Source organism: Martes martes (genome assembly GCF_963455335.1).
Source record: "Martes martes genome assembly, chromosome: 10".
Classification (NCBI taxonomy): domain Eukaryota; kingdom Metazoa; phylum Chordata; class Mammalia; order Carnivora; family Mustelidae; genus Martes; species Martes martes.
In genome coordinates this window covers 18,644,301-18,670,915 of record NC_137898.1, presented here as the reverse complement: position 1 = coordinate 18,670,915, position 26,615 = coordinate 18,644,301, and the positions used below count along the sequence as shown (strand labels likewise).

Here is a 26,615-nt window from a genome sequence, read left to right as displayed (position 1 = left end):
GACTTTCTAACCAAAGAAGCCTTACTAAACTGCAGTCCTGCCATTTTCCAGCCACCAGGCCTCCCTGCTGTTGCCAAACACATTACAGAACAGTGCTGCCTCAGGGCCTTTGCACTTGGTGTTCCTCTGCCCCCATTACTCTTCTTCCTCTAGATACATGCATGGCTTGCTTTCTTACTTCCTCTGGACTCTGCTTAGATGTGAAGTGAGAGGCCTCTGACCATTCTACACAAAATGCTGTGCCTCTGGCACTCTCCATTCCTCTTTCCCATTCATCAGTCTTCAGAGCACCATGTGGTACACCCCATGCTCTTCCTGCTTTACTGTCTCCACAGTTTCTCAGTCCCCCCACTATGACATCCTAGGGCACAGAAGCATCTTGACTCAGAACAGGTAAGGATGCACTATCCCAGGAATCCTCGCTGGCGTGGCAAGAGAGGATACGTGTCTTTCCCCCACATTAGTGCTTAAACCTTGCCAGCTTCTGGCTACAGAAATCCAGTCAACTAGGAGCATAGAGGTGTCGGCAGGACCGTGTATTCATGCGAACTACTGTCAGGCCTCTTTCTGCCTATAAAGTCTCTCCTGCACTTAGTATCATTTATGTCAAAGCACACATTTCCTAATTCACCAAAGTGGGCCATAACTCTTTCTGCCCTATCAACTTCAGCCTGTCCTCAATTAGGAAAAATGGAGATCAAAAAATGAGGAAAATGTCAAATAAAAGAGCTTAAAAGGGACACCTAGACAGAAAATACCCTCTGACAGATCTGTAATCCACAAAGACGACTTCCTAACAAATAAAAAAGGACTGTGAAATGCTATCACACAGTAAGGTCAGTACGTTTCTTCACCTAAAACCTGCAGCCTGATCATAGGAGAGCAGAGGTTCTGATCTGAGCTACAACCAGAAAACATTCCAAAAGCAGACTACAGTTTACAGAGCTTTACAGCTTACAGAGTCTATGTCTGACAGTGCCAAAGAAAAGCATCGGCCTGACTGCCTGACTGCCTGACTGCCTGACTGGTCCTCCTGGCCTTTGCCCCGCCTTCTCCTCTGCTGCAGGTGGAGTCATCTCCCCCCTACACCCTCCTCCCCATCCCTAACTCCCAGCTCTACTCACCTTCCTTCTGGCTTCCAGCAGCGCCAATACTCTGCTGTGTCAACAGGTTCTGGTTGTACAGAGTGGGGAGTGCTGCAGCAGCGTATTGCTGGATTCCCGAGTAGGCCTGCGTGAGGGCCTCCATGGTGCTCCCGGTGCCGTTGGAAAGGCCACTGCTCCCCAGGCCACCATTTAAAGCAGCCATCCCTTCATGGCGGGAAGAGCAGGATTAACATATGGGAAAGACTTGAGTGGCACCAAAACAAACTCCAAAGTTCTCCCTTTTCTCTCTCTCTCAGCTTCTCCCTGAGGAGGACCACCCATTTGAATGGTCAGATCTGAGGACACTCATCAGGCCTTATTGCTCACAGGAACATTAAAAAATGCCACACCCACGTGTGGCTCTTCCTATTACCTTTTTCCAACCGGTGCAAGAAGTGATACCACTTACACCTGACTTGCTCCATTTTCTCTGACTTTTCTGTCACTTTCTCACTTAGAGCTGGAATGTGGTAAGATAAGCATCCCAGGTTTGGGTGCTGAAAAGGGGTGTGTGTGGTCTCAGATAAGATGTGGGTAAACCCTATCGTCAAAATAACAGCTAATATTTATTTAAACACATTCTACATGCCTGACACTGTACTAAGTCACGTGCTCAGGACTTTACCTATGTTCTCATTTACTTAACAACCCTTAAAGTGTCCTCTTCCCACTTCGCAGATGAAAAAATGACCTTAGAAAGGTGGTATTATGTTACAGCTAGCTAAGGGGGAGAGGTGGGATTTAACTCAAGTCTAACTTGAAATCTCATGATTATTTCTGACTTTACCAGGCCACCCCATTCAGTCTAATTTTGACTTCCCACGGTTGTTTAAAGGTGCTACCTGCACAATGAACGGCCTGATCACATCAGAGGCTGTCCCTCACCTGCCAAAGAGCTGACATTGAGGCCTGCCGTGGCTCCAGCTAACGTCTGCAGGGCTCCAAGGGAGGCGATGGGGTTGACAGAGCTGCTGCTGCTGGAGCTCGGTGAGGACCCTGTGATCAGAAAGCCAGGTGTTAAAACTCGAGCCAACACATGCTTCGCATGTCAACAGGAACCAAAACACGAGACTGATACTACTCAAGCCTTCTCTTCGTAAAGTGGTTTTCAGTTACTGACTCCAATAATTGTCACTGTAGGACATAAAGTCAAAGACAGTTGTAACAAACTAAAAATTATGAGATTTCTCAAGTCAGAAGATGACATTTGAAAATTAATTGTTCACAGTCTGACCCCTTTGGAAATAGATGTTAACTACTCTCCAGAACGACAGAACCCTCTCTGGGGATTCTGCCCAAGGCACACAAAGGCATACTGGTTCTAATGATACACTTACCTGAACTGGTGAGTACGCTGAGGGGACTGCTGGATGTAGTAAGAGCATTGGTACCACTTGGTGTGTTCTGAGCTGCACTAGCTGCAGCGGCTAGAGCAGCCAAATTCTGTAACTGCATTGCATTTAACCCTGCAACATCCAAAGCAAGAGATCAGCCAGCACATACGGGTTCCTTGTACCTGTTCCAGCAACGACAGCACACACTGGTAAAGGCTGGTCCCAAAGAGGAACTATTCTCGATAAGCCTTACAAGCAACACTACAAGGCTCTAAAAAGATTCAGATATCACTCAACTCCTCAAGAAACTTGACATCATTTCCTCAAGAGAAGAGATATATAATCCAACAGCATGCCATCCCAAATGAATATTCCTAACAGGGACTGGCAATTAGGAAACCAAGAGAGGGTAAGATCTGTGGTCTACCACGAAGCCAAGTGACCAAGAGAACAACAAACGACAAAACTTGTGGCACAGAACGGAACTGCATCTGAGCCCCTCACTCCCCTACTGCATAGCGGATTTGCTCTTTCCAGTGGAGGTTTACAGGCAGAAAACACAGCAGGATCCCGGTGACCGAGGCGGGTTGTAACAGAGGAGGATGCATGTGAGAAAAGCAGTAAGGAGAAAGACTAAAGAAAAACCACTCCTTGAACAGATTACTCATCAGAAGGAGGAGAGAAAAACACTGAGGGGAAAAACCTCCAAGCAACAGTTAAAAGGAGCAAGAATCTGAACTGCACTGACTGTGTTGCAAACCATTTGCCGGATGATGGAAAAGCAGATGGGTGGTGGTGGTTCGGGGGAGAGTTAGCGAGAATAAAAACTAAACTTCAACACAGATTTACAATCTAGCAAATTTCCAAAAACACAGCAAACTCCAAGTACCTGATACAAACTGAACCACTATCAAAAATTTTCAAATACCAAAATGCAGTTCACCTGACACTAACTACCCCTTTCTCAAATGTACTTGCTGAGCCTTAATCCACTGCAGAAGAGGTAGCAGCAAGGGACTCTGGAAACCCTTCACTCCCCACCTCCACTAACTTGTCTGATGGCCCCACCTTCAAGTTTGTCTGTGGAGCCCCATTTTGTCATCACTCAAGTATCTGTCAATTAAGTTTTCCATGTATGTTAACAGCATTAACAGCAATAAAAGGTAATTCACCTAAGAAATAACATGCATAAGACACAGAGAAAAACTAACTGCCTAGTTTCTAGCAGTTTCTGGCCATTTTGCATGGATGCCTTCTTAGGCTTCAAAGAGTCACTGGAAAAGTCACTTACTGGGGAAATAAAGAGAGTTCCTGCAATTTCCTCCTTATCAAAGTGGCCTCAGATAGCCTACTCGTGCTAACAGCTCTTCTCCATCTTCCTCCTCAACAGAGATTTAAAGGGGTGGGGAGCATCAGACAACCCCAGAGCTATCCTGCATAGCAACTAGAAGAACCACCTTCCAGAGACAAAGCAGTTGAGATGTGGGATGTTCATCTTACGTCAGGTTTATGAAACAGGTGGGAAAAATTTGTTTTCGGTACAAACGGTGCAAAACTCTCAGACTGTTGTTAGCTGGGTCTGGTGGCCTGGTTGCTGCTGCTCCTCCAGAGCCGTGAAATACTTACCTCCCATCGGGTGGAGGCTGCTCAGGGTGTTGAGGTTCCCAGAGGAGGCAGTCTGCTGAAGGAGCTGCAAATAAAGCTAGACATTACACCAAAAAACAGAACAAGAGTGAGAGTGAGGGCTGGTTCTGCATCTGGGATAACTCTACAGCACAGCAAAGCGAGAGTGCAGAGGCCCCCAGAGAGAAGAGAGTTGAAGACAAGAACCCAAGCCAACACAACAGAAACATGAGGCTTATGACAGCACGGGACAATACGATAAGAGCTAAAGCCCTGGCCCAGAAGACAGTTACATTCACTGAGTACTGAGCCAGGCTCCAGTCGCTGGGAAACAGAAGGCAGCACAGCAGAGGACAGGAGGAGGACAGAGAACTAAGCTCAACTCCAGCAGCTATGCAATCCACTGCAATGAACGTCTGCACATGGATGACTGCCACTTCTAGTACCTCTCTCCCAAGTTCTCCTTAGTCTGGGCCACACATCTTATCTTGCAGACTATTTCCATCTAAATACCCAATTCCTACTTCAAATATTTTAAATATCAAGTCTAACCATTTTAGGGTATTTCTTTCTTGGAGTCATTCTTGGCCGATCACAACAGACCCATGACTGATCTGCCTTTCCATGCTCTCCACACATCCATCCAGCCCCACTTATCTCCTCCACCCCAAATTGGTCTCCACTGTTGCAGATAACCAAATGACAGGTCAGTTCAGTGTATATTCTTAACAATGGTTGTCACCTAACAAATACAACAAGAGGGCCTGTCCATGAGCTTATGGATCTTTGTGACCTTCCTCACTATCTTAGGATATAGCAACCTTTGTCTAACAAACCTGCTGAAAACCTTTGCTCCATTCAAAGCCCATCACTTTTCCTTATGGACAACAGATATTCCTGTTTCTGGATCCTGTATTCAACCTGTTGCTCATTCCCATAAACATCTGACCTGGTTCCTCTGTCATCATGAACCCCGTTAGTCCAGAAAGGTTTCAGGAGGTCCACAAACCTCCAATATAGAATGAAAAAATGTACATGCACATAATTTTTATCAGCCTTTCAGAGGGGTCCACACCCCACAAAGATTAAGAACTATTGCTCTAGTCCAAAAGAGATCAGGTTCAAGTCCACCTATTCCAGAAAGAACTTCATAATTAATGATAATATACCATTTATACACCCATATGTCTTTATTTTTGTCTGAAATACCTCGGGCAATGTGCTCAATTCCAGCTGGTGGACTGTGCATACTGTATTTGGCACCTTCATTTCCTCCCTAAATGAGAACAGCTCTGAGGGCAGGGATCATGTCTAACTAAAATAAAGAGGCCACAGCTCTCAACAAACACCACCATGCACTGTTGGGTGTGGCAATGGCAATAAAAAGGGGGTCTTCCCTAAAAAGAGCTTTAAAACTCTCTAAGAAAAGCAAATGCATATCATGGAGATAATTTTAAACATATTATCATTTTGGCAAAAGACTAAAAAAAAAAAAAACTCTCTGAATTTTCTGAACTTATAAGCTATGTTCTTGCACTAAGAAATAATTTAATCTGTTGAGATAGAACCATCTTCATTTTTAAAAAAAAGGTGTGATTTTTTTCAAAGAAGATTTTATTTACTTGAGAGAGAGTGAGTGAGAGCATGGTGGGGCGGGGAGGATCAGAGGGAGAAGCAGATTCCCCGCTGGGCAGGAAGCCCGATGCGGGATTTGATCCTGGGATTCCAGGATCATGACCTGAGCTGAAGGCAGACGCTTAACCAACTGAGCCATCCAGGCGCCTCCCCATCTACACTTTTTGACTTCAGAGAAATACTAGCTGAAAAACTGGAATTTCTTCTAACATTTTAGAAATATGAAGGCCATTATTTGGTATCAAATTAGCCAAAACTCAGTACTGAGCAACAGAAATCATTGCCTTTCTTCTGTTCCTAGAACAGAACAACATTTTAAAGGATGAGAAATCAAAGACTAATTATTCTTATGTGTGTATTTTTGGGACTATCCATACACATCTAATGGTTTCACCACCGATTTTCCTTCAGTGATAGCTTCACAGATGAGACAGTTTTAAGTGTCTTGCGCTGTCTACTATTCTTTTAAGGGTTAAAGCAGTGGTGATCCCCTGTAATACATATCGTAGATCTAGCGAATCTAAATAACAAACTGGAGCCTTTGGACTACACGACTCAAACTCAACAAAAGCAAGATCAAATTAAAGGATCTACCTATTTACAATGCTGTCTACAACTCAAATAGACACCTGTAATACTCATTTAATAATGTCCATGTCAATATCTTGACCTCTTAGTGGAAAGAAACATTTATCATACTCTTCAGGGAGGACTCGATAAGGATTTTAAAGATGCCTCTACATCTGGGAGAAAGAACTATGGAGAAAGATATTTGGTAGTTAAAATTTCCTCAAGATTTTCTTTAAAAAAAAAACAACTAAAGGAACAGGGACATACAAGGTATTTCTAAATCTTTATATCAGGAAATCAGGATTCACTTAAATAGTAGCAAAAGTCTCAAGATATAACCCAAGATGTGTGATGAGAGAGAAGAGAGAGATGGTGAAACAGATATACTAACACAAAGAATATTGCACTGCCTGAAGTTTTATGAAAAAATCTGACATGTTCAAGTTGCAAATGCCATTGTGTCTATTAGCTAGGGACAGCACAAGAAGAAACAGCTGGGAGCTTGCACAGTCTGCAGAAAGCAAACCACAAAGACTCACTGCTAAATACTGGGGTCCAAGAGTATTTAGACCAGCAAGGTTTCCCCACACAGATGCTGCGCTGATTTGCTGCATCTGCTGCTGGAGCTGCTGGGCCATTCTCTTCTGTTCCTTGTCCTTCTGCGTATCAGCAAATTTTACCACCATAGGAGATGAGCAACCCTATGAAAACACCAAAGCCAAAGGGTCAAATTCCTCCTTCTGCATGAAGGAAAAAAAAATCCTCCTTTGTAGTGACACACAGGATGCATTCTAATTTCATTCACTGCCAAATGACTCTCTTCCTCATAGACACAAGTGGCAAAAGACAAATTTAAAAGGGCTACTTCTAGTATGTTAATTTCAAAGAGAGCATTATTTTTTTTAAATTTAAGATATTTAGCCTGCTTAACTTTTAGGGCAATGGGATGCTGTACATGCTGCAGAGCTTTGATGGCCAACTGTCCTAGTACTCTCAGGCTAAGGAACTTTCCCTTTTCAGTCATCTGCTCCCTACCTCCATGGTCTGTGCTTGGTGCATTGCCTTGATAGCCGTCTGTGCCATGGCTCTTGTTGTAAAAGTCACAAATGCACAACCTGGTAAGAGAAGTGTCAATAACTCATTCATTCATTTGCTTATTAATTATCTGATAGACATTTACTGAGCACCTATTATGTGCCAAGTACTATGCTAGCAATACAGATATGGTTCCTGCCTTTAGGGGGTTTAAGATCTAGTGGAGGAGACAGACACATCGTAACAGTGCTACGTGCTTTCATGAATAACCTGGGAAGCACAACAGGAAAGAAAGAACTTGATAAAGGGATAAAGGAGGAATCACAATCCTCTAGTTCCTCTTGAGAAGAAAGTGTTCCATTTTGGCATTAAGGACCTCTCCAAGCACAAAAAGAGAAAATTTTAACACATGAAACGATAGTGCAGAATGTAGACTCCTTAGGGGGCTGGGACAATTCTAAAGGAATCAACTGGTAAGAGGAGCCATGATGGGACCTAGACTTACAACACCAAGCCCAACCTCTCCATCAAGACAAGGCCATGTTGGGTAGGGATCATTGGTTTCCACTGGTCCAACTAAAAGAGACTCCAAATTTAAGTATCTTTAAAAGCTAGAAATATACCTACCTCGGCTCAGTCCATCAGGTCCCCGTAATATCCGGCATTCTTCAATCTGTCCAAATGAAGAGAACATGACTCGGATGTCATTTTCAGTGCACTTCTTGGAAATCATACCAATAAACAGCTTCCTGTCTTCCACTGCTAAGAGAGTAAAACACGAAAGACTTGAACATTATAACTACAAGACATAGTGTAGCACAGACTCTGGGGTCAGACTGTCTATATTTGAATCCTGGCTCTATGCCTATATATCATATTACTTGGATTCTAAGATAAGCATTTTTTCATCATTTAGAACCTCCTCTTATAATCAACTGTACCTTAAAATTTAAACTGGAAGCATTTAGATGACATACAGTAGTTTTGTGATCTTGTCAAAGTTACTTAGCCATTCTATGACTGTCACCTGATTAATAGGGATAATGACGTTCATCTCAAAGGTAGCTGTAGGGGCACCTGGGTGGCTCAGTACTCAAAGCCTCTGCCTTGAGCTCAGGTCATGATCCCAGGGTCCTGGGATCCAGCCCCGCATTGGGCTCTCTGCTCAGCAAGGGGCCTGCTTCCCCTTCTCTCTGCCTGCCTCTCTGCCTACTTGTGATCTCTGTCAAATAAATAGTAAAATCTTCAGAAAAAAAAAAATCAAAGGCAGCTGTAGGTTTTAAATGCAAAGCACTCAGCATCTTGTGTAGCACTTAGTGATGTTTGTTCTTACTAGCAGTACTACTGTACCAAAGGACAAGTTTTCACACTGACCTGATATGACAAGAGAAACACAACACACCTTTCAGTGAGTGTAATTGTCATTTTTCTTTTTTTGATTATTCTCTTAAGGACTAAGTTCTCCTCCTTAGTCTGTCCATCCTCCCACCCCCATTTCTGTCCATAAGAAATTATATTGATCAAAGACATCCCATTTTACTCTAAAATGTTCTTACACTGTTTACCTATCAACTCTATTTATCTCATTATTTACCATATTTAAGGGGAAAAATTTATTATTATTTTTAAAGGTTTTATTTAGGTGCACCTGGGTGGCTCAGGTTAAGCATTTGCCTTCAACTCAGGTCATGATCCTGGAGTCCTGAGATCAAGCCCCAGGTTGGTTCCCTGGTCAGCAAGGAGTATGCTTCTCCCTCTCCCTCTGTCTCTCCCCCTGCTTATTCTGTTTCTCTCACTCTCTTAAATAAATAAAATATTTTAAAAAGATAAATATTTGAGGGGCGCCTGGGTGGCTCAGTGGGTTAAAGCCTCTGCCTTCGGCTCAAGTCATGATCCCAGGGTTCTGGGATCGAGCCCCGCATCGGGCTGTCTGCTCAGCAGGGAGCCTGCTTCCTCCTCTCTCTCTGCCTACTTGTGATCTGTCAAATAAATAAATAAAATCTTAAAAAAAAAAAAGATAAATATTTGAGAGAGGGAGAAAGAAGAAAATGAGAACACTAACTCAAAAAGCTGCACATCCAGGGCGCCTGGCTGGCTGAGTCAGTGGAGCGTGTGACTCTCCATCATGGGGATGAGAGTTCGAGTCCCCCACTGGTTGTAGAGATTATGTAAAAATAAAATCTTAAAAAAAAAAAAAGCTGTACACCCATGTTCACTGCAGCATTATTTTCAAGAGCCAAGAAATGGAAACGTGTCTATCAACAGATGAATGGATAAAGAAAATGTGTGTACACACATACATACACCGCAGATATTATTCAGCCATAAAAAAGTATGGAATCTTGTCATTTGTGACAACATGGATGGACCCTGAGGGCATTACGCTAAGTGAAATAAGTCAGAGAAAGATACTGTATGCTCTCACTTATAAGTAAAACCTTAAAAAACAAAACACACACACACACACACACACATACCCGGAAGTTCACAGATACACAGAACAGGACTAGTGGTTGCCAAAGGTCGGGCATAAGGGACTGGAGAAAAAGGGCAAAATGGATCAAAAGGTACAAACTTCCCATTATAAAATAATTTAGCATGGTCACTAGTTACCAGTACTGTATTGTATATTTAAAAGTTGCTTAGAAAGTAGATCTTAAAAATTCTTATCAAAAGAAAAACATTTTTAGAACTTTGTATGGTAACAGACACTGACCAGACTTACCATGGGAGATCATTTCTAATATAAACAAGGACTGAATCATTATGCTGCACACATTTTGTCACTTAGAAGTCAGTTAAAAAAAAAACAAAAACAAAAACAAATGATTGCTAGGTGGGGGGGTTTGGGGGGAGGTAGGAAAAGAAAAAATGAAAAGATGGGATTGGGAGGGAGACAAACCATAAAAGACTCAATCTCAAGAAACAGACTGAGGGTTGCAGGGGGGGAAGGGGGACGGGAGAGGGTGGTGGGGAAATGGACATTGGGGAGGGTATGGGCTATGACGAGTGCTGTGAAATGTGTAAACCAGACGATTCACAGACCTGTACCCCTGGGGATAAAAATACATTATATGTTTATTAAAATAAAAAAATTAAAAAACAAAACAAAAAAAAAAACAAATGATTGCTTAAAGCAAATACAATCCAGATGCCATCAGAACGAATAGTAAACTAGAAAAAACCTAATCAGGGGAGGGCTTTACACAACTGCTTACCATTATTCTTCTCACTGTCGGCAGGCTTCATCTGTATAGGGTGGTGCATCTAAAAAGGAAAACACATACATATCATCACTGTACATACTGAAGGCACAGAAACATAAATGAGGACTCTAAAGGCAATACTGAAACTAGAGTCTTAAGAATCTTCTCTGGCCTTACATCTGCCTCATGATCATTTCTTCCCAAAATATCAAAATAGACAGAATGAGAATCAAGAAGTCAAAATTCTCTTGGCTAAGAGAGAACTAAACCACTTTCAGCCTATCTTCTTTGAAATGTTTCCTTTATGTCCTCCTCTGTATCAATGACTCTGGCAGTCACCTTTTCCTCAAAATGGTTTTTCAGTATGTGTCTGACATGTGTAAGTATGTTCCATATGTCAAAACCCCCACAGTTCCACTTACTAGTAGGAGAATTCTTACCCCTGGGAGGACCTTCATGTTGTGAAGAGCATTCTGCGCTTCTAATGCAGCTTTGCGGGTGTAAAATGTAACAAAACAGCACCCTGAAATAAATGAAATTTCAACAAATCACCTTTGAAAGCAGACAATTCCTGGAATACTCCCTCCTCCATGGATATACTGGAACTTCAAAGAGAAAGCTAGGTTTATTAAAATTAGCAACACCCCCCACAACCGCTTCCAAGAGAGAGAAGGGGGAAAGGGAGAGAAGCAGAAAAACCCCTACATTACTCTCTGTGCGTTTTCTTTATTGTTACAGTCGGTGAGTTCTACTAAAATTCTTTAGCTGCTCCTCTAACTTCTCTGGTAAAGACAACTTCCCTTACCAATGTCATAGTACCATGTCATCCAACCCACCCTACTTGGAGCACCAGGTAGTGTGCTGGGCAAGACATGCAGGAACAAACAAAAGAGACGGGGCCCTGCATTCCTGTGACTTGTAGTCTACCAGGAACTCATTCTTTCTCAGAATAAATCCCTCCTTACACTGTAGCCAATTTCTACCATATGCCTCAAACATAATTATCATTTATTAAGTTATAAAATGACTAAAGAGCAAGAAACTCTTAATATCCTTTTTTGGACCCTTGGTTTTAATCAAATATAATTAAGCTTCTAACAGCACATGGCCCTGACTGAGGAGATCTGCAGATTTTGTGCTTTGTATCTTTATTAGGGACAGGAGGAGAGAAGTGCATCTTATAAATATGGGTTCCTAGTCCCACGATACACAATACTGATTCCTTTCAAAATCACTGCAATTAAGATTGTAAATCACTGCATGTTATATCACCAGTCATTTTCAGAAACTATAATTCTTTATATTTTTGGTTAACTATGCCACAAAAAGAAAATAATTTCTCTGCTCCTAGATCCTGTTACTAAGCTGGCTTCAAACATAGCAATTCTGCTTGCTCACATCTGCACTGCAGAACAGCTTCCCCAGAATATTATTCTGAAATCGGTTATTTGGAAAGAATACTGTAGGTGCAGGTACAGGGCAAAGCTAATGGCTTTTCTACCATTGCTTTCATAAAGCTTCCACTCTGGTAGGTATTTCTGGAAGTAGCTCTGTCTTTTTTCCATTCATCGTGTAGGCTACAACAAACAGGTTACCTACAAATAGGTCCGTCCTGGTTGCTAAGCCATCCTGCAAGGCCTCTGTAATACTAACAGAAATCCACAAGTATGGTGTAGACAGTCTTTTTCTTTCAGCTTAGTCTAGCCAAAACACCAAAGAAAACCTTACGCAGTTGTTTATTTCAACTTTGTCATTCCATTCCCAAGATTAAGAGACACTCACATTTAAAAAAAAAAAAAAAGGAGACATACACGAGTCTGTCTCTTGAATTTAGAGCTCTCACAAAGGACCACCTACAATCCAATTTACAAATTATCTTCATGACATCACCTTAACTTTTTATTTTTATGCCATTAAATGTGTTTGGTCTGGAAAATGTAACTACTATAAAAGGACATATTTCCTCCCTTTAGAATGTGAACAGAGGAGCATTCTGGCAACAAGTGATAGCACGCACAAGACAGAAACTACCTATAAAACCCAATGCCCTTACCTTTGCTCTGAGGAGGGTTTTGGCTCCTATCCCTTAGGACATTGATTTCATAGACAGCACCATACTGTTCAAAGAGTTCCCTCAAATCCTTCTCAGACCAGGTCCTCGGAACCTGGCCCACAAACATCTTGATAGCATCAAGATCCGGTTGGTCTGGGTGGTCCAGGGTGCCGTTCATTTTCTTTGAGCTGCATAAAACAAAATATAGCTTCTTTTACGTATTCACGGTGCTCTCCAGGGGGATGTTACTTTTCTTTAAACATCTCAACTACTTTCTGAAAAAGTAGGGGGAAAGAATTCTACTCCTTTTTACTACTGCCATTCAATATACCAGAGTTCCCCCATCCTCACCTTCACCCATGGCCATGCCTTCCATTAGATCCCAAACTGAAGTCACATTCTGATCAGGACATCTGGGTTTTAACTAAGGAACTAAGCTGCACTCATTCCTTGTCTAGCATGAGAATTCTCAGAACTTAAGAGGTAAAGTTTCTACTGCAAGTTTTCATTATTGTGAAGCACAGTTAAGAAATTTTAAAATGTACATAAAAATCAGAAAGGACTACTGATTATGGATAAGATTCAAGACTCCCAATGTATACAATAACAGGTAAAAGTTTTCTTTCAGTAGATTTTGGAAGAGAAGCACTTGATTTCCAAGGCCTGAGCTAAGAAAAGAGTGAAACAATGTGGGCCTCTGGCTGGCTCAGTCAGTAGACCATGTGACTCTTGATCTCAGGGCTGTGAGTTTGGGCCCCACCCAATGGGGGAGGGGGAGTAGGAAGAGGGAGGAAGGCAAGAAAAGCTTTGCCTCTTAGACTGTCACAATCCTATCACATCAAACTTATAAAGCTCCTACTAAATACCTTCATTTTTATCCCTCCACTGCCAAGAACCTAGGGAGAGTCCTTCCTGGACTATAAATATTTCCAGAATGAATCAAAGTCCTTCTCCTACCACTGCCCAAGATCTTACTCTTAGCATTCATCTCAACCACTAACAACTTAAATTCCAGACAACCAGCATGGTTAACTATACTGTTAGTGTGTGCTTAATCCAGAAATCACTTCATCATATTCAAATTTGCCATGTCCTAATATCAACACTAAATAAAACACTAGTTTTCTAGCACAACAATACCTTTTCCACCACTGCTATCTTCTTCTTTTTTTAAATTTATTTGAGAGAGAGAGAGAGAAAGAGCATGAGACATGACAAGGTTAGAGGAAGAAGCAGACTCCCCACTGAGCAGGGAGCCCAATGAGGGACTGGATCCCATGACCCAAGCTGAAGACAGTTGCTTAACCAACTGAGCCACCCAGGCGCCCTCCCACCACTGCTATCTTCTGAACACTATCTGAAATCCCTGAAAAGGCTGAATCTCCACAGGTAGTTCAACCTCTGTATTTTAATTCCTGTATTTCTTTTTTAAAAAGATTTAACTGATAGAGGGAGTGAGCACACATGCAAGCATGACCACAAGTGCTGGGGGAGGGGCAGAGGGAGCAGGGGAGAAATTTGAGCATACTCTCCACTGAGTGTGGAGCCCCAGGACTCCATCCCATTACCCTGAGATCATGACCTGACTGGAAATCAAGAGTCAGATGTTTAACGACTGAGCCACCCAGGAGCCCTGTTAATCCTAAATTTCTTATAACTGAAAACCCACAGGGGCTATTTACATACCACCTTGACTGAATCTAGCACTAAATATCAAAAGTCTAAGACAAATGGCATATACAGACCAACTCTTATCATGGTATCTGTGAAGGTTTCCCATACTTTCAGGTTAGTCAGTTTCGTCAGGACTCAGACGGTACTAAATTTCCACCTTCATTATAATATTCCCACCTTTTAGCATCATCTGGCAGTATCTGCCTCTCCCAACTAGACTGACAGTTCCTTGAAGGCAGAAAGTGTTTTATTTGCGATTCATTCTTGCAGCCACCCCTGGCATAGCACCTGGTTCAAAGAAGTACTCAGATGTGCCATGGGAGCAATTTCGTGTTCTCAATAACTCCCCACTGAATTTAAGCAACTAATCCCGATAAAAATGAATGTTGTGCACAAAGAGGGCTCACAAATTAAAAAGCAGCTAGTATCGCCTGTGATTATTTGATTCTCGCAGGATCAATATTCTTTTTTGCCCAAGTGTTTTGAAATGCACTGTTCTACTGGCTTTCCTTTACTAATTCAAAACTGTGTGACGCAAGTTTTTGTAAAAATATACTTGTAGTTGCTTTTAGAAGCTTAATCACAATATTCTAACAGAACTCATGCTACTATGATTTAAAAAAAAAAAAAGTCCCATGACTAATGAAACAATGGTGGTTGCTCCCTACAATTTGCCTCCAACAAATTCAATTACCAGCTTTAATATGATTTTATTAAAATGCTGCTGGTCTTTAATCATATTTCTGTTTTAAGGGAGGGTTAACTGAGAACCCAAATGGTCTCAGAATATGTTTTTTGATGATAACGATGTTGACACTATTTTTGAAAAGAGGTGGAGGTTTATCAATTCATAATTACACTGGAGTCAACAGCTCTGTCTGTCTCTTTCTTCTGCATTTGTGTGCCATTTCTAAATTTTCTACATCACAGTTTAGTGCCAAAGCACAAGCAGAGTCAATATATATGAATTATGGTTTCTCCAAAAGTATAGTAGAGACTTGGCATTCTAGATAAATGCCCTCCCTTTCTCTCTTTACTCTCCAAATCCTTCTCCATCTCTTCATGTCCATCCACTCCATGTACCACTCTTTCCCCCGGTGTATACCGTTTCATTAGCCAGAAGAATCCCCTAGACCAGGGCTATTCAAAGTGCCTAAGAACCAGGGGAAATCTTCACACTTAACCCTTTAGAAACTATTACAGCAACTGAGCTAAATAATTTTATATATTCAATCTAGTGATAATAAAAAGATAGAAAATGCTGGGCCGCCTGGGTGGCTCAGTGGGTTAAAGCCTCTCCCTTGGGCACAGGTCATGATCCCAGGGTCCTGGGATCGAGCCCTGCATCGGGCTCTCTGCTCAGCAGGGAGCCTGCTTCCTCCTCTCTCTCTGCCTCCCTCTCTGTCTACTTGTGATCTCTATCTGTCAAATAAATAAAATCTTAAAAATAAATAAATAAATAAATAAAGAGATACAAAATGTAAGCTTACACCTTATTAGTTTGTTTTTCTACGGAACTGTTTTGATTGTGGTTTATAAGTTGGGTGGTAGCAGGCATAGAACACTGTCCTTCACCAATCTGAGAAACACTTCTAGTGCATAGCAAATCAGGCCAGGTTGAAGATGCCATGGCCATCAGGTAACTAGAGTTTTTGCACTGACTTATTCCTTCCTCTAACAAATACTGGGCACTTAGTTATATAAGCCAGACATTGTGTGAAATGTGGTATATACTGGTGAGTAAGGAAAATGTGGGTAATCGACTGTTACTATGTCAGAGAACAATGTCCTATCCTCAACCTTCCACACATAGCTCCAGTATGCATGTTGTCCTTAGTTAAAAGTCACCATTGCACAAAAAAGTCACCTGGGGACAAGACTCTCAGTGTGATATGGCAAGGAGCCCACAACACCCATGTATGGCATTTAGTCTATATGTCACTAAAAACACTTTCAAATGTGTGCCTTACCTCCCCATTGATGGAGAGCTCTTCAGAGTCAGTGGTCATCAATTACTGGTATTTATTATGCGTATTCAAGAACCACGAATTCAGCCCTCTGGAGAAATATCTATCCTGTCCCCATCACTCCTAAGAGGCAAGTCTATGGAAACTCTTATCCTTTGTGAAAGTACTGACCTGAGAGCAGAATGGAAGAGAGGAAAAGCGGGGCCCGCAGCAGTGAGGTAAGTAGGGAGAGGAGGAGGCAGCAAGTGTTTTAGAGGACAGGCACAGCATCAACCCACCTCTTTTTACGTTTCTGCTCCTGGCAGCAACTGGCAAATCATTAAGAATGAGAAATTATGAAAAATCAGGACCAGAGGCTACCCTGTCTACCCTGATTCTTGATGGAACACGCCATAGGAAAAGAGCAAAACAATTTGGAAGAGAGACAGGAGAGAGAAAACAAAGAGCTTTATTTCTAAAGTACACATATGTTCGGAATTCTTGAACCCTCTCTTCTCTTTCTCCTATCGCTCTCTCAAAACTTTCTGGCCCCAGGCCCAGCTGACGAGGGCAGAGCTGATGTTCTGTCTCCCTCTCCTATCCCTTGGCCCCAGCTAACTAGACCAGGGGGTGGATCTTAACCCAGCAAACTAATCTACTGGCTAGCCAGGAATCTAAGACCTATTCCTAGAACAGAAGGACAGGACAGGCCAATCAAGTTCCTTACAGCTACACAGAGCAAGTCAATAGGGCTGGCCACTGGCTACTGCATAGGATAGCAGAGGCAGAGAACATTTTTATCATCACAGAAAATTCTATGGCACAGAACACTGCTCTAAAGAATCTGGAACTGGTTAACAGAAATAGGCAGTGGTGAAGTCAGAAGCGGGAAAGCTACAACTAGACAAAGTGTAAGTTGACAAGATAAAAGGGCAGTGGCAAGAGATAACACAGGTCATGCTACACATCGATGAAGGTTGAAAACATGATGCCAAGTAAAAGAAGCCAATCACCAATGGCTACATACACATTGTGCGATCTCTTTTTTATGTGAAACTGTCAGAAGAGACCAACCTGTAAAAACAGAAAGCAGGTTAGCAGGTGCCTAGGAATGGGAACTGGGGGTGGGGAGGATGACTGCTAATGGTTACAGGATTTCTTCTTAGGGTGATAAAAGTCTTCTCCAATTAGTGGTGACAAGCTGCACAATTTTGTAGATATATTAAAAGTCACTGAATTGGGGCACCTGGGTGGCTCAGCGGGTTAAAGACTCTGCCTTCGGCTCAGATCCCAGGGTCCTGGAATCGAGCCCTGCATCGGGCTCTCTGTTCAGCAGGGAGCCTGCTTCCCCCCTACCCCGCTTCTCTGCCTGCCTCTCTGCCTACTTGTGATCTCTGTCAAATAAATAAATAAAATCTTAAAAAAAAAAAAGTCATTGAATTGTGCACTTTTAAAAGGGTAAATTTTATGCTGTGTGAATTATATCTTAATTTGAGAGAGAGACACATACAGGCAGAGCAAGAGTAGTAAGAAAACAGGCTGGAAGGGCAGTGGCAAAGCAAAGCCATGCTGCACCCACAGCTATGAGGTGGGTGAAAATCAGAAGTAGCAGCACATGCAGAGAGCAGAACATGTGTCCAGGGTCAGAAATATGGGAGTTTCCAGGTCTTCCAGCTGTGGAGTTCCTGATTACATTACAATCCGGTCCATGTGTGTCCTTACCATAAAAACCCTTTAACATATGAATATATGCTAGCTCTAGTGAGTATCTGTTCCTTGCAGCCAAACAGGCTAACAAATACTAACTTTCTATCTGTTTAAAAACAATGTCCTTAGGGAGAAAGAAATGGGTAGAGGGGATTAATAAGTACAAATTACCAGTTATAAAATAAATCATGGGGATGTGATGTCCAGCATGGGAATACAGTAAATAAAACTATTAACTCCACTGGGGCGCCTGGGTGGCTCAGTGGGTTGAGCGTCTGCCTTCGGCTCAGGTCATGATCCCAGGGTCCCGGGACCAAGCCCCATGTCGGGCTCCCTTCTCATTAGGGAGCCTGCTTTTCCCTCTCCCACTCCCCCTGCTTGTGTTCTCTCTGTCAAATGAATAAATAAAATCTTAAAAAAGAAAAAACAAAAACTATTAACTCTGTAAAGTGACAGATAGTAATTAAACAGTCATAACCATTTCACAATACAAATGTCAAATCACTGAGCATTGTACACCTGAAACTAAATAATATTGTATGTCAGTTATACTTCAATAAATTTTAAAAAATCATTTCCAGGGGCGCCTGGGTGGCTCAGTGGGTTAAAGCCTCTGCCTTCGGCTCAGGTCATGATCTCAGGGTCCTGGGATCAAGCCCCGCATCGGGCTCTCTGCTTGGCAGGGATCCTGCTTTCCCCCTCTCTCTCTGTCTCTCTGCCTACTTGTGATCTCTCTGTCAAATAAATAAAATCTTTAAAAAAAAAAAAAAAAAAAAATCATTTCCAAAACCTTTCACTACTCATTTTTTTTCTCTCACCCCTTCTCACTACCTGTTGACCTCCATTTGTTCATTACAGAAAGAGAAAAATTTGATACTTACTAACCCTTCCATCTCCCCAAGGGGCATAAATATTTGCTGCTTCCCGATCTCCAGCCACCCACCTACCCATAACAGGTCCCTCTCTGTGCTGTGGAAACTGGCCCAGAAGAACATGAGAATAGAAAGGACCCAGAAACACTGGCCTCAATTACTTACCAGCTGTTCTCTAATGCAAACAAGACAAAAAGCATGTATGCTGGAAGGAAGAATTTCCATTTGGATAAAGGGAAATCTTCCTGTTAGTTAGGGTGTTAGGTACTAGAAAAAGCTAGTAATAAAGGTTTTTAAATCACCTTTCAACAACTGCACAGGCTAATAATCTGCTTGTGAAGGTTTTCAGCCTTCACGGTATCAGAGATAACATCTGGAGACTCTATTTCATGAACTACCTTTAATTATTAAAAAAAAAAAAACCTCATAGGGCTTATCATTCATTCAACTGTATTTCCCAAGTTCCTACTATGTAAGAGACATTACACACGACAGGGTGCTATAAAAGGAGACTGAGCAATACTGCCCTGAAGGCAACGGCACTGAACGATTGGAAGGACTCAACTATAACACCCTACAAACATTTTCACGGATATATAAAAGTTCTGTGAAAGAAAGTGGCTGGATGGTTTTGTTTTGTCTGGGGGAGGAGGGCAGGGGTTTAAGCTGAATGGACAGAAGGGCTGGAAACACTGCGTTATAGTATGGCATGAGGAGGACGTGGTAAGGACTAAGAAAAAAGAGAAGAGAGGAGAGCGAGACAGCATTAGAAAGGTAGAAAAGGACCTGAGAAAGTTAGGGGAGAGGACACAAACATTTTAAAAGATTAGAAAAAAGAGACAACACTAGAAAATCAATGAGAATAAATAGATTGGAGAGACCCAGTAAAGAGCTTTTCATGTAATACCGACAGACTTAGACTTTATTCCAAGATTTTTAAACAAGGAAGTGATCAGATTTGTCTTTTAAAAGACAACTGGCAGGGGCGCCTGGGTGGCTCAGTTGTTTAAGCATCTGACTTAGACTCAGGTCATGATCCCAGGGTCCTGGTACAGAACCCCATGTTGGGCTCTGCTCAGCGGAGAGCCTGCTTCTCCCTCTACCTCTGCCTGCTGCTCCCACTGCTTGTGCTGTCAGGTAACTAAAATCTTTAAACAAACAAACAAACTGGCAATAATACAGAGGATGAAATAAAATGGGAAAATATAGAGATTTCCACACAAACTAGCTCCTAAGATTAGGGCCCAGTCTCAGCAAAGTTGAAAAACTGGAGGCAGGATTCCCTATAACTTGAAGATCCCTTGATGAAAAAGATGAAGAAAAAGGAAGTAGTTACTGATCACTCTTGAGTTCTAGTACAGACAATCTGGGAAAGTGTTTTTGCATGCGAAGCTCAGGGGACATTTGGAGGATAAACACAGAGATCTGAGAATCAAAGAGTACACTGATACCCCTTAAGCCAAGGGAAAACCAAGAGAAAAGGGCCCGAGCTACAACTCCTAAACAACACCCATCTCCTAGGGTACAAGCAAAGTAAGAGGAACCAGGGAAGCTGAAGAGTGGTCACAGCAGATCAAGGACATGGTTAAAAATAAGAACAGGAACCATAGTTCAGGTCCCCCAACCCCTGCACACCTCCAGCAGCCATTTTTCCCTTTTGTTGTAAAGAAATTCTGAAATACATTGTTAGACTACATTCCCAGGCAAAAATACTTGAAAGAGAAAACCACTGATGTCAAGTCTCCTGCTAAAGAGTATGAATTAAAAGAAGGGCTGAGAATCCAACAAAAAAGTGGCAAACACACCATTCAAGAACTTCCTTCTTCTCAACTCTGTGGTGTTTTGGCATATAGTACCCATGAGAGTGGGCCCGAGGCCTTGCAGTAATGAGAGGAGCTGGGCTGATGGGTACCTGGTTCAGTGACACCTGAGGCAGCCTGGTCTAGGGGGCAAAAATAAGAAGAGGGTATCATTAAACTTGATTTTAAGTCCAAGGCTGACACCAGCTGTCCTCAGGCATGTCAGTTATAGCCTCTCTCAACTGGGTTTCTCATCTTTACTATAAAAGGGGCAATAGCTTGTGCCCAATTAACTTCCTGCAGCTTCTGTAGGATGGAGGATTAAATAAATGCAAACGCACTTGGGAAAAAACGATGTGATGGTGTCCTCCCCCATCACCACTAACAGGATGTGCTGCATTCAGTCCAATGGCTCTCAAACCTTAGTGTCCATGAAAACCACATGGGACATTGCTAAAATACAGATTCTGGGGTCCTATTCTAAGCACAAGAATATGTAGGCATGGGTGCAGGGATCAGCATTTTTACATTCCAGGTAACTTTCATGCAGTGATCTGTGACCCAGATTTCATGGGATACTGAATTAGTCTAACCTCGTGAAAGATGAGAAATCAGACTGAGGAAAAATGCTGTATCTAAGGACCAAAGGCAGTGCCAAAGAGAAACTGTTACAATGATAGACAATTTGAGCCACAAATCCTATTTCTAAAAAGACATATCTGGTACATGGGAGTACTTCTATTATGTATTAAGTCTTTATGATGACATTCATTGTGATTTCACCTGTTATGTGCAGCTAAAATAAAATTTTAGCAGTAAAGAACTTTCATAAAAAGACATCTAAATTACCATTATTTTGGATACTACAGAGAAGGCATAGCATCCATTTCAAAGGAGCAAACCAGCTACCTTTGAGGTCCCCCAAACTATTCCACAGAGAACTGTTCAGAATCTATTATCCACGCCTGTTACACGTAATCCCAAGGTAAACTAATTTCCAATGGAGGCCTGCTCTCAAGGCCTTACATTATACTACTGTTATCTAGGACCAATCTACCACTTAATATTCTTGGCTTTGAATAACCTAAGGCTCATCTGCTTGAGGTTTCAAGGTACTCTGAAGCCTGGTTAAAGTAACTGAAATCAGCAGTTAGAAATGGGTTCTTCTATACCAAGTGCTGCACTCAGGTTTCCTGAAGCCACAGCTCAGGCCAGGTTAGCAACTTAGGTGCATACAACGGCAGTGTCACTTCCTGAACAATACTGCACACAGATTAGTTTCTCGCTCCCATGTTGATGATCTGGGCAAACTGCCAATCAAGACTGATCCAGCTTTGCTTTTTTGGGGGGGTGGGGGGTGTCCATCTGACATCCCTGAAATCATGTACTGTGTTGCATTTTCAGTTAGACTAGGAAAATAATCAGAGCCTGGGGTTATAGTTTAGATGCCAATACAGCATTCTGCATACACTCTGGTAGCCAGTCTCTTCTGTAATCTAAGAATTTGATATAAATAACTTCCCAAAAGATTATTTGAAATTGCATATCCAACGCAAAGCAGTAAAGCTAAGGTTAAAAAAAAAAATACTTTGGAATCTATCATATGGGAAAACACTACAGCTTGAAGGAGCCAACACACTTGAGTTAATGTTGCTGCTCATATATCAAACGTACCCTTCTGTAGAGAACTTAGTTACAGCCCCAAGGAAATCAGCAGTAATGAAACAGAATCAGACTACAATAGAAAATAATAATGGTGTGTACTTTGGCTTCCTCACCCAATTTTTTCTTCCCTCTTTCAGGGAAAGGGACTACTAGTTTCATCAAATAACAAAGAAAATTGCCCAGTTCCTCTGCTTATGATTAAAAATTAGACAACAAAAATACTTACACAGGACTGGAATTCAAAGAGCAATGATCCACCATCATTTCTGGAAGGAAATCCAACTTAAACGCAGCCATCACCTCACTCTCCCCTTCAGAAGCCAATGATATTAACTTGCTGCACTTGTCTGATCCACAAATACACACAGCTTTAGCTTCCTGGGCCCCACAAAAAACACAAAGTGGAAACAGGAGCTCAGGGAAACCAGCAATAAGTGCCACAGAAACAGGCAGGACTGGGGAGGGGAAAGGGAGTACTGGATTAAAGGGGGGATGTGAGCATGTGAAGGGAGGCTCAGCCCGGCACACAATGAAAGTGCTGATGCGCCAGGCTGGGTTTGTGTGATTTTCCCTGGCGAAGCAGTACTAAGTGCACTGTCAGATAAATAGAGTGTCAGATCCATGAAGATAGCAGCGGCTAACAGAGCAGAAGAAACACAAACTTGTTTCACATCCTCCAAACTCCTTTCCACGAATCAGGTTTTGAGGGGCCCCAAACCCTAAAACTACCTAAAGCAAACAAAACAAAACAAAACAAAACAAACAAAAAACACAACCCAAAAACAAAAACAAAAGAAAATAGCTAGAGGAAAAAAAAAGAAAGAAAAGAAAAAAAGCTCACCTCATGTGGTCTGAAAATGTTTTTGGAAAGGAAAACTGGGTTGTTGGCCTTGGTTTAAACTTGGCTTCCACGTGCCAAAGACAGCAATGAGCAGAGTGCTGGGTCCAAACTAACCTCAGCATAGTCACATAAGGAATGGTTCAGACAGTCAGAAACAGGCCAGAGGCAAGGTGCTAAAGAACTGGTCACCAAAAACTCAAGGGCTCACATACTAACTACTACTGCACTGGACCAACCCCGACTTCTCAATGGTGTGTTGAGAACAAAGTGTGCTCCCTAATGGGTCCTCATCAGAGTGAAGGACTTTTAAAAAATTCCTGCTTCAATGACCTTCATTAGATGGGATAGGCAAAACTTTATCCTGAATCTTATTTTTACCAGAATATTTAACAAGCAAAAATATAAATGAAAAGTAATATTCTGCCTTTTGACAGAGTACTAGGAAACAATGTCTTTTCTGTTGTTTGACCTTTCTAGAGAAACAAAAACCACCAGAGTGATAATAATGAGAAAAGCAGGGCCCACTAGAAGCAAAAAGTCAACCATGTAAAGGAAGGACCGAGTAATGTAATGAGGACTCTCATTCTCCGTCCTCCTTTAAACTAATGCTAAAACCAAGATTAATGAACACACACATAAAAATTCTATTATGGGTGAGCAGTAGAAATGGATATACTTAGCAGTCAAGGCAGATGTGGTGCTCCCGTTCTCAATTTAGCTTCCCATCCTCCAAACAACAAATGGTGGCATTTCAGTATTTAGGCAGTGACTCTAAAACTCTATCTCTGAAGGCTCCCACATTGCGCAGGCCTTCTTTCCATTTTTATCATTAGGATTGCCTTACCTCAAAGATTTCACTTCACTCAAGCTCAGTTCACAACACAGGGAATTTTGAAAAAAGGAAGTTATGTTCAGCCTGTAAAGAGGTAAACAAATGAACTCCTAAACGTATAGCGTTACTTAAAAACAAAAATAATGAAAGGCAACATGTCATCGCATAGGCCTAAGTGCTGTAGCCTGGCTTAATAGTGCTGAACCCCTGTCCGCATCTGACCACCGAAGGAGAAACCGTGTCTTCTAATAAACAGGCGTAACCATCCTAAAGTAAGAACTAAAACAGCAGCTAACCACTCTTCTATTTTGTCAAAGACCCTGGCTCCTTTGACCCACTACTTTAGAGTCAGAAGTTGCAGGAGCTCTTCCACCTCCTAAAGGGGGATACTACACCAGGCTGCAGTGAGAGGAGACTGCAACGGGTGCACAGCACACAGTTCACCAAGTGCTGACTGCCAGGCAGGCAGAAGACAGTAACCCTAGCTGGGACTGGTTAAGTTACTGGTTAGGTTTGTCCTAGTTTTTCCTATGCACCCTGGAACTGATCACATGCTTCTTCCTACAGAAAGCTAGCAGAACAAAGAAATAACTCTGTGAGTTGGTCAACAACCAAATTAGGGTTTTTTGTTTGTTTTTTTAGTTCAAGGGTTCCTTTAAAAAGGAAGGAATCGACAAATTTTAAAGAATCTCACTAGTGATTGTTATGCTTTTACTATTCACTAAAAATGTATCTAGCTCCATCTCCATTTAAATCAGAATCACATGCACAGCAAGAGTATTTAATGTGGAAGACTTTACTGAGCAGCCAGGCACTGCTCAGCGTATGAAAGGATATGCACTCCTTACAGTAATTTTTACCAAGCCAAAGGCTGAAAAGTATTGGTTTTAGAATAATGTTTTAAAATCCATTTTATGATTTATAAGACAAGACTGCTTGAAAAACTTAAAAGATGGAAATGCTATTACATGAAGGAGGGTGCTTCTCTTTAGGCAGGTCACAAGGTCATCTCAGTATAATTAAATTCAACATGCTTGTGGGAAAAGAAAGCACGGATATTAATCACAAGTCACAATTTTAGAGAAAGATTAAAAAGTCAAATGATACAAACAATTATTCAAATACAAAAATGCAGACGTTAAGGGAAAATTAAAAAGTAGAATTAGCAATTACTCACAGAAAACTGTCCATAAGTTGTTTTTTAAATTTCTTAATCAGAAACACATTCCAGGCTTTTTCCACAAAGGATGCATTAGAAGTAAAGAGATGGCAGGAAAGGTTATAACCAAGGGCCCACTGCAAGAGGTTTTCATTTTCCCTCACTTCCTTTTTACCGTCTGTCCTCTCACTATAAATTTACATTCATGGTTTCCTCTTCTTTCCCTGATGGTCTGTGTTAGTTTTCTTTGCCTTGAATATTCTCTACTCCTTTTCTAAGGGCAACAGTTCAAAAGCCCAATGATGTGAGGGCAGGGGCAATCAGCCTGCTATAACATTAAGAACCAAAATCATTAAAACTGATTGGTAGATAAGGGAAAGTCTCTGAAGAATAGCACACACTGCATTTAGAACATCAGAATGGAATAAACAGTTTAAAAACTGGATTAGAAGAGAGAAATGCTAGAAGTCCCATCAGCTGTTCTGTCAGAAGAAAGAGCAAAGAAAAGCATAGTTGAGCAAAAAGGCCCAGGTGGCACATGCAATCGTCAGGCTGTCTTGACTAATAGAACCAGGGAGTTCAATGGCAAGTGATGGGACTTTATACTTCCACCCCAATAACCTAAACGTGTTTTAAAGGGCAAAAATGTGAAGCCTGGTTATATGAGCATAGAGGAAATTAGAGCCTACTGTCAAATTATAAAAGAGAACCTATTATCATTAAAAACCACCATCAGTCTATGTAAGAAAAAATGTAATAATCTAGGGAAAAGTCATGACACCTCAACAGTTAAATGGACTAGATATTTTGCCCCCAAAGCTTCTAGCTGTTAGGTGACAGAAGGGATGTAGAAAAGAAGTAAGCAAATGATGCTACTTGAAAATAACCAAGCTGGGGCGCCTGGGTGGCTCAGTGGGTTAAACCCTCTGCCTTCGGCTCAGGTCATGATCTCAGGGTCCTAGGATCAAGCCCCGCATCCTTGATCTCTGGGATCAAGCGCATTCCTCCGCTCTCTGACTGCCTCTCCGCCTACTTCTGATCTGTCAAATAAATAAATAAAATCCTAAAAAAAAAAAAAAAACCAAGCAGACTAACTTAAAATCTAAGCTTAAAATGACCTTTACCAGCCTGAATTTACTAAAAAATTGAGTATTTCTGGGGCACCTGTGTGGCTCAGTGAAGATTAAGCATCTGACTCTTGGTTTCTGCTCAGGTCGTTATCTCCAAGTCCTGGGATCAGCCACATAGGGCTCTGCATTCAGCATGGAGTCTGCTTGAGGTTCTCTCTCCCTCTCCCCTTGTTCTTCACCCACCCCCCACCCACCACTGATGCTCTCTCTAAAATAAATAAATCTTTAAAAATCTTTCTTTATAAAAAATTTTCTATTTCTAACCTACAACTGATGTGAGACAAAAAGCACCAAGTTCAGTCACTGTTGTATTCAAATTGATTTGACTATAAAATTATCATTTATGGTACCCTGAGAGGATATGACAAGGCTAAAGGTAGGAAACCTAC

General features: G+C 41.7%; 1 protein-coding gene across 8 annotated transcripts in view; it reads right to left on the bottom strand.

Moving 5' to 3' along the window:
- The window catches only part of CELF1 (CUGBP Elav-like family member 1), a 71,557-nt gene that overhangs the window by 5,818 nt on the left and 39,124 nt on the right, over positions 1-26,615 (bottom strand). For 3 of the 8 annotated variants that reach the window (XM_080815450.1, XM_080815449.1, XM_080815451.1), the window contains 10 exons: positions 12,602-12,789; positions 10,989-11,071; positions 10,561-10,609; positions 7,970-8,104; positions 7,343-7,422; positions 6,847-7,008; positions 4,106-4,169; positions 2,483-2,611; positions 2,031-2,141; positions 1,125-1,310 (listed from right to left, as the gene is read on the bottom strand). In XM_080815450.1, coding sequence (XP_080671576.1) covers positions 1,125-1,310; positions 2,031-2,141; positions 2,483-2,611; positions 4,106-4,169; positions 6,847-7,008; positions 7,343-7,422; positions 7,970-8,104; positions 10,561-10,609; positions 10,989-11,071; positions 12,602-12,779 — 1,177 coding nt within the window. In that variant the 5' untranslated portion in view covers positions 12,780-12,789. Of the gene's footprint in view, positions 1-1,124; positions 1,311-2,030; positions 2,142-2,482; positions 2,612-4,105; positions 4,182-6,846; positions 7,009-7,342; positions 7,423-7,969; positions 8,105-10,560; positions 10,610-10,988; positions 11,072-12,601; positions 12,790-22,490; positions 23,312-23,949; positions 24,022-26,615 lie in introns of those variants that run through there. The other 5 variants (XM_080815448.1, XM_080815447.1, XM_080815444.1 and 2 more) reach the window with 4 other exon arrangements.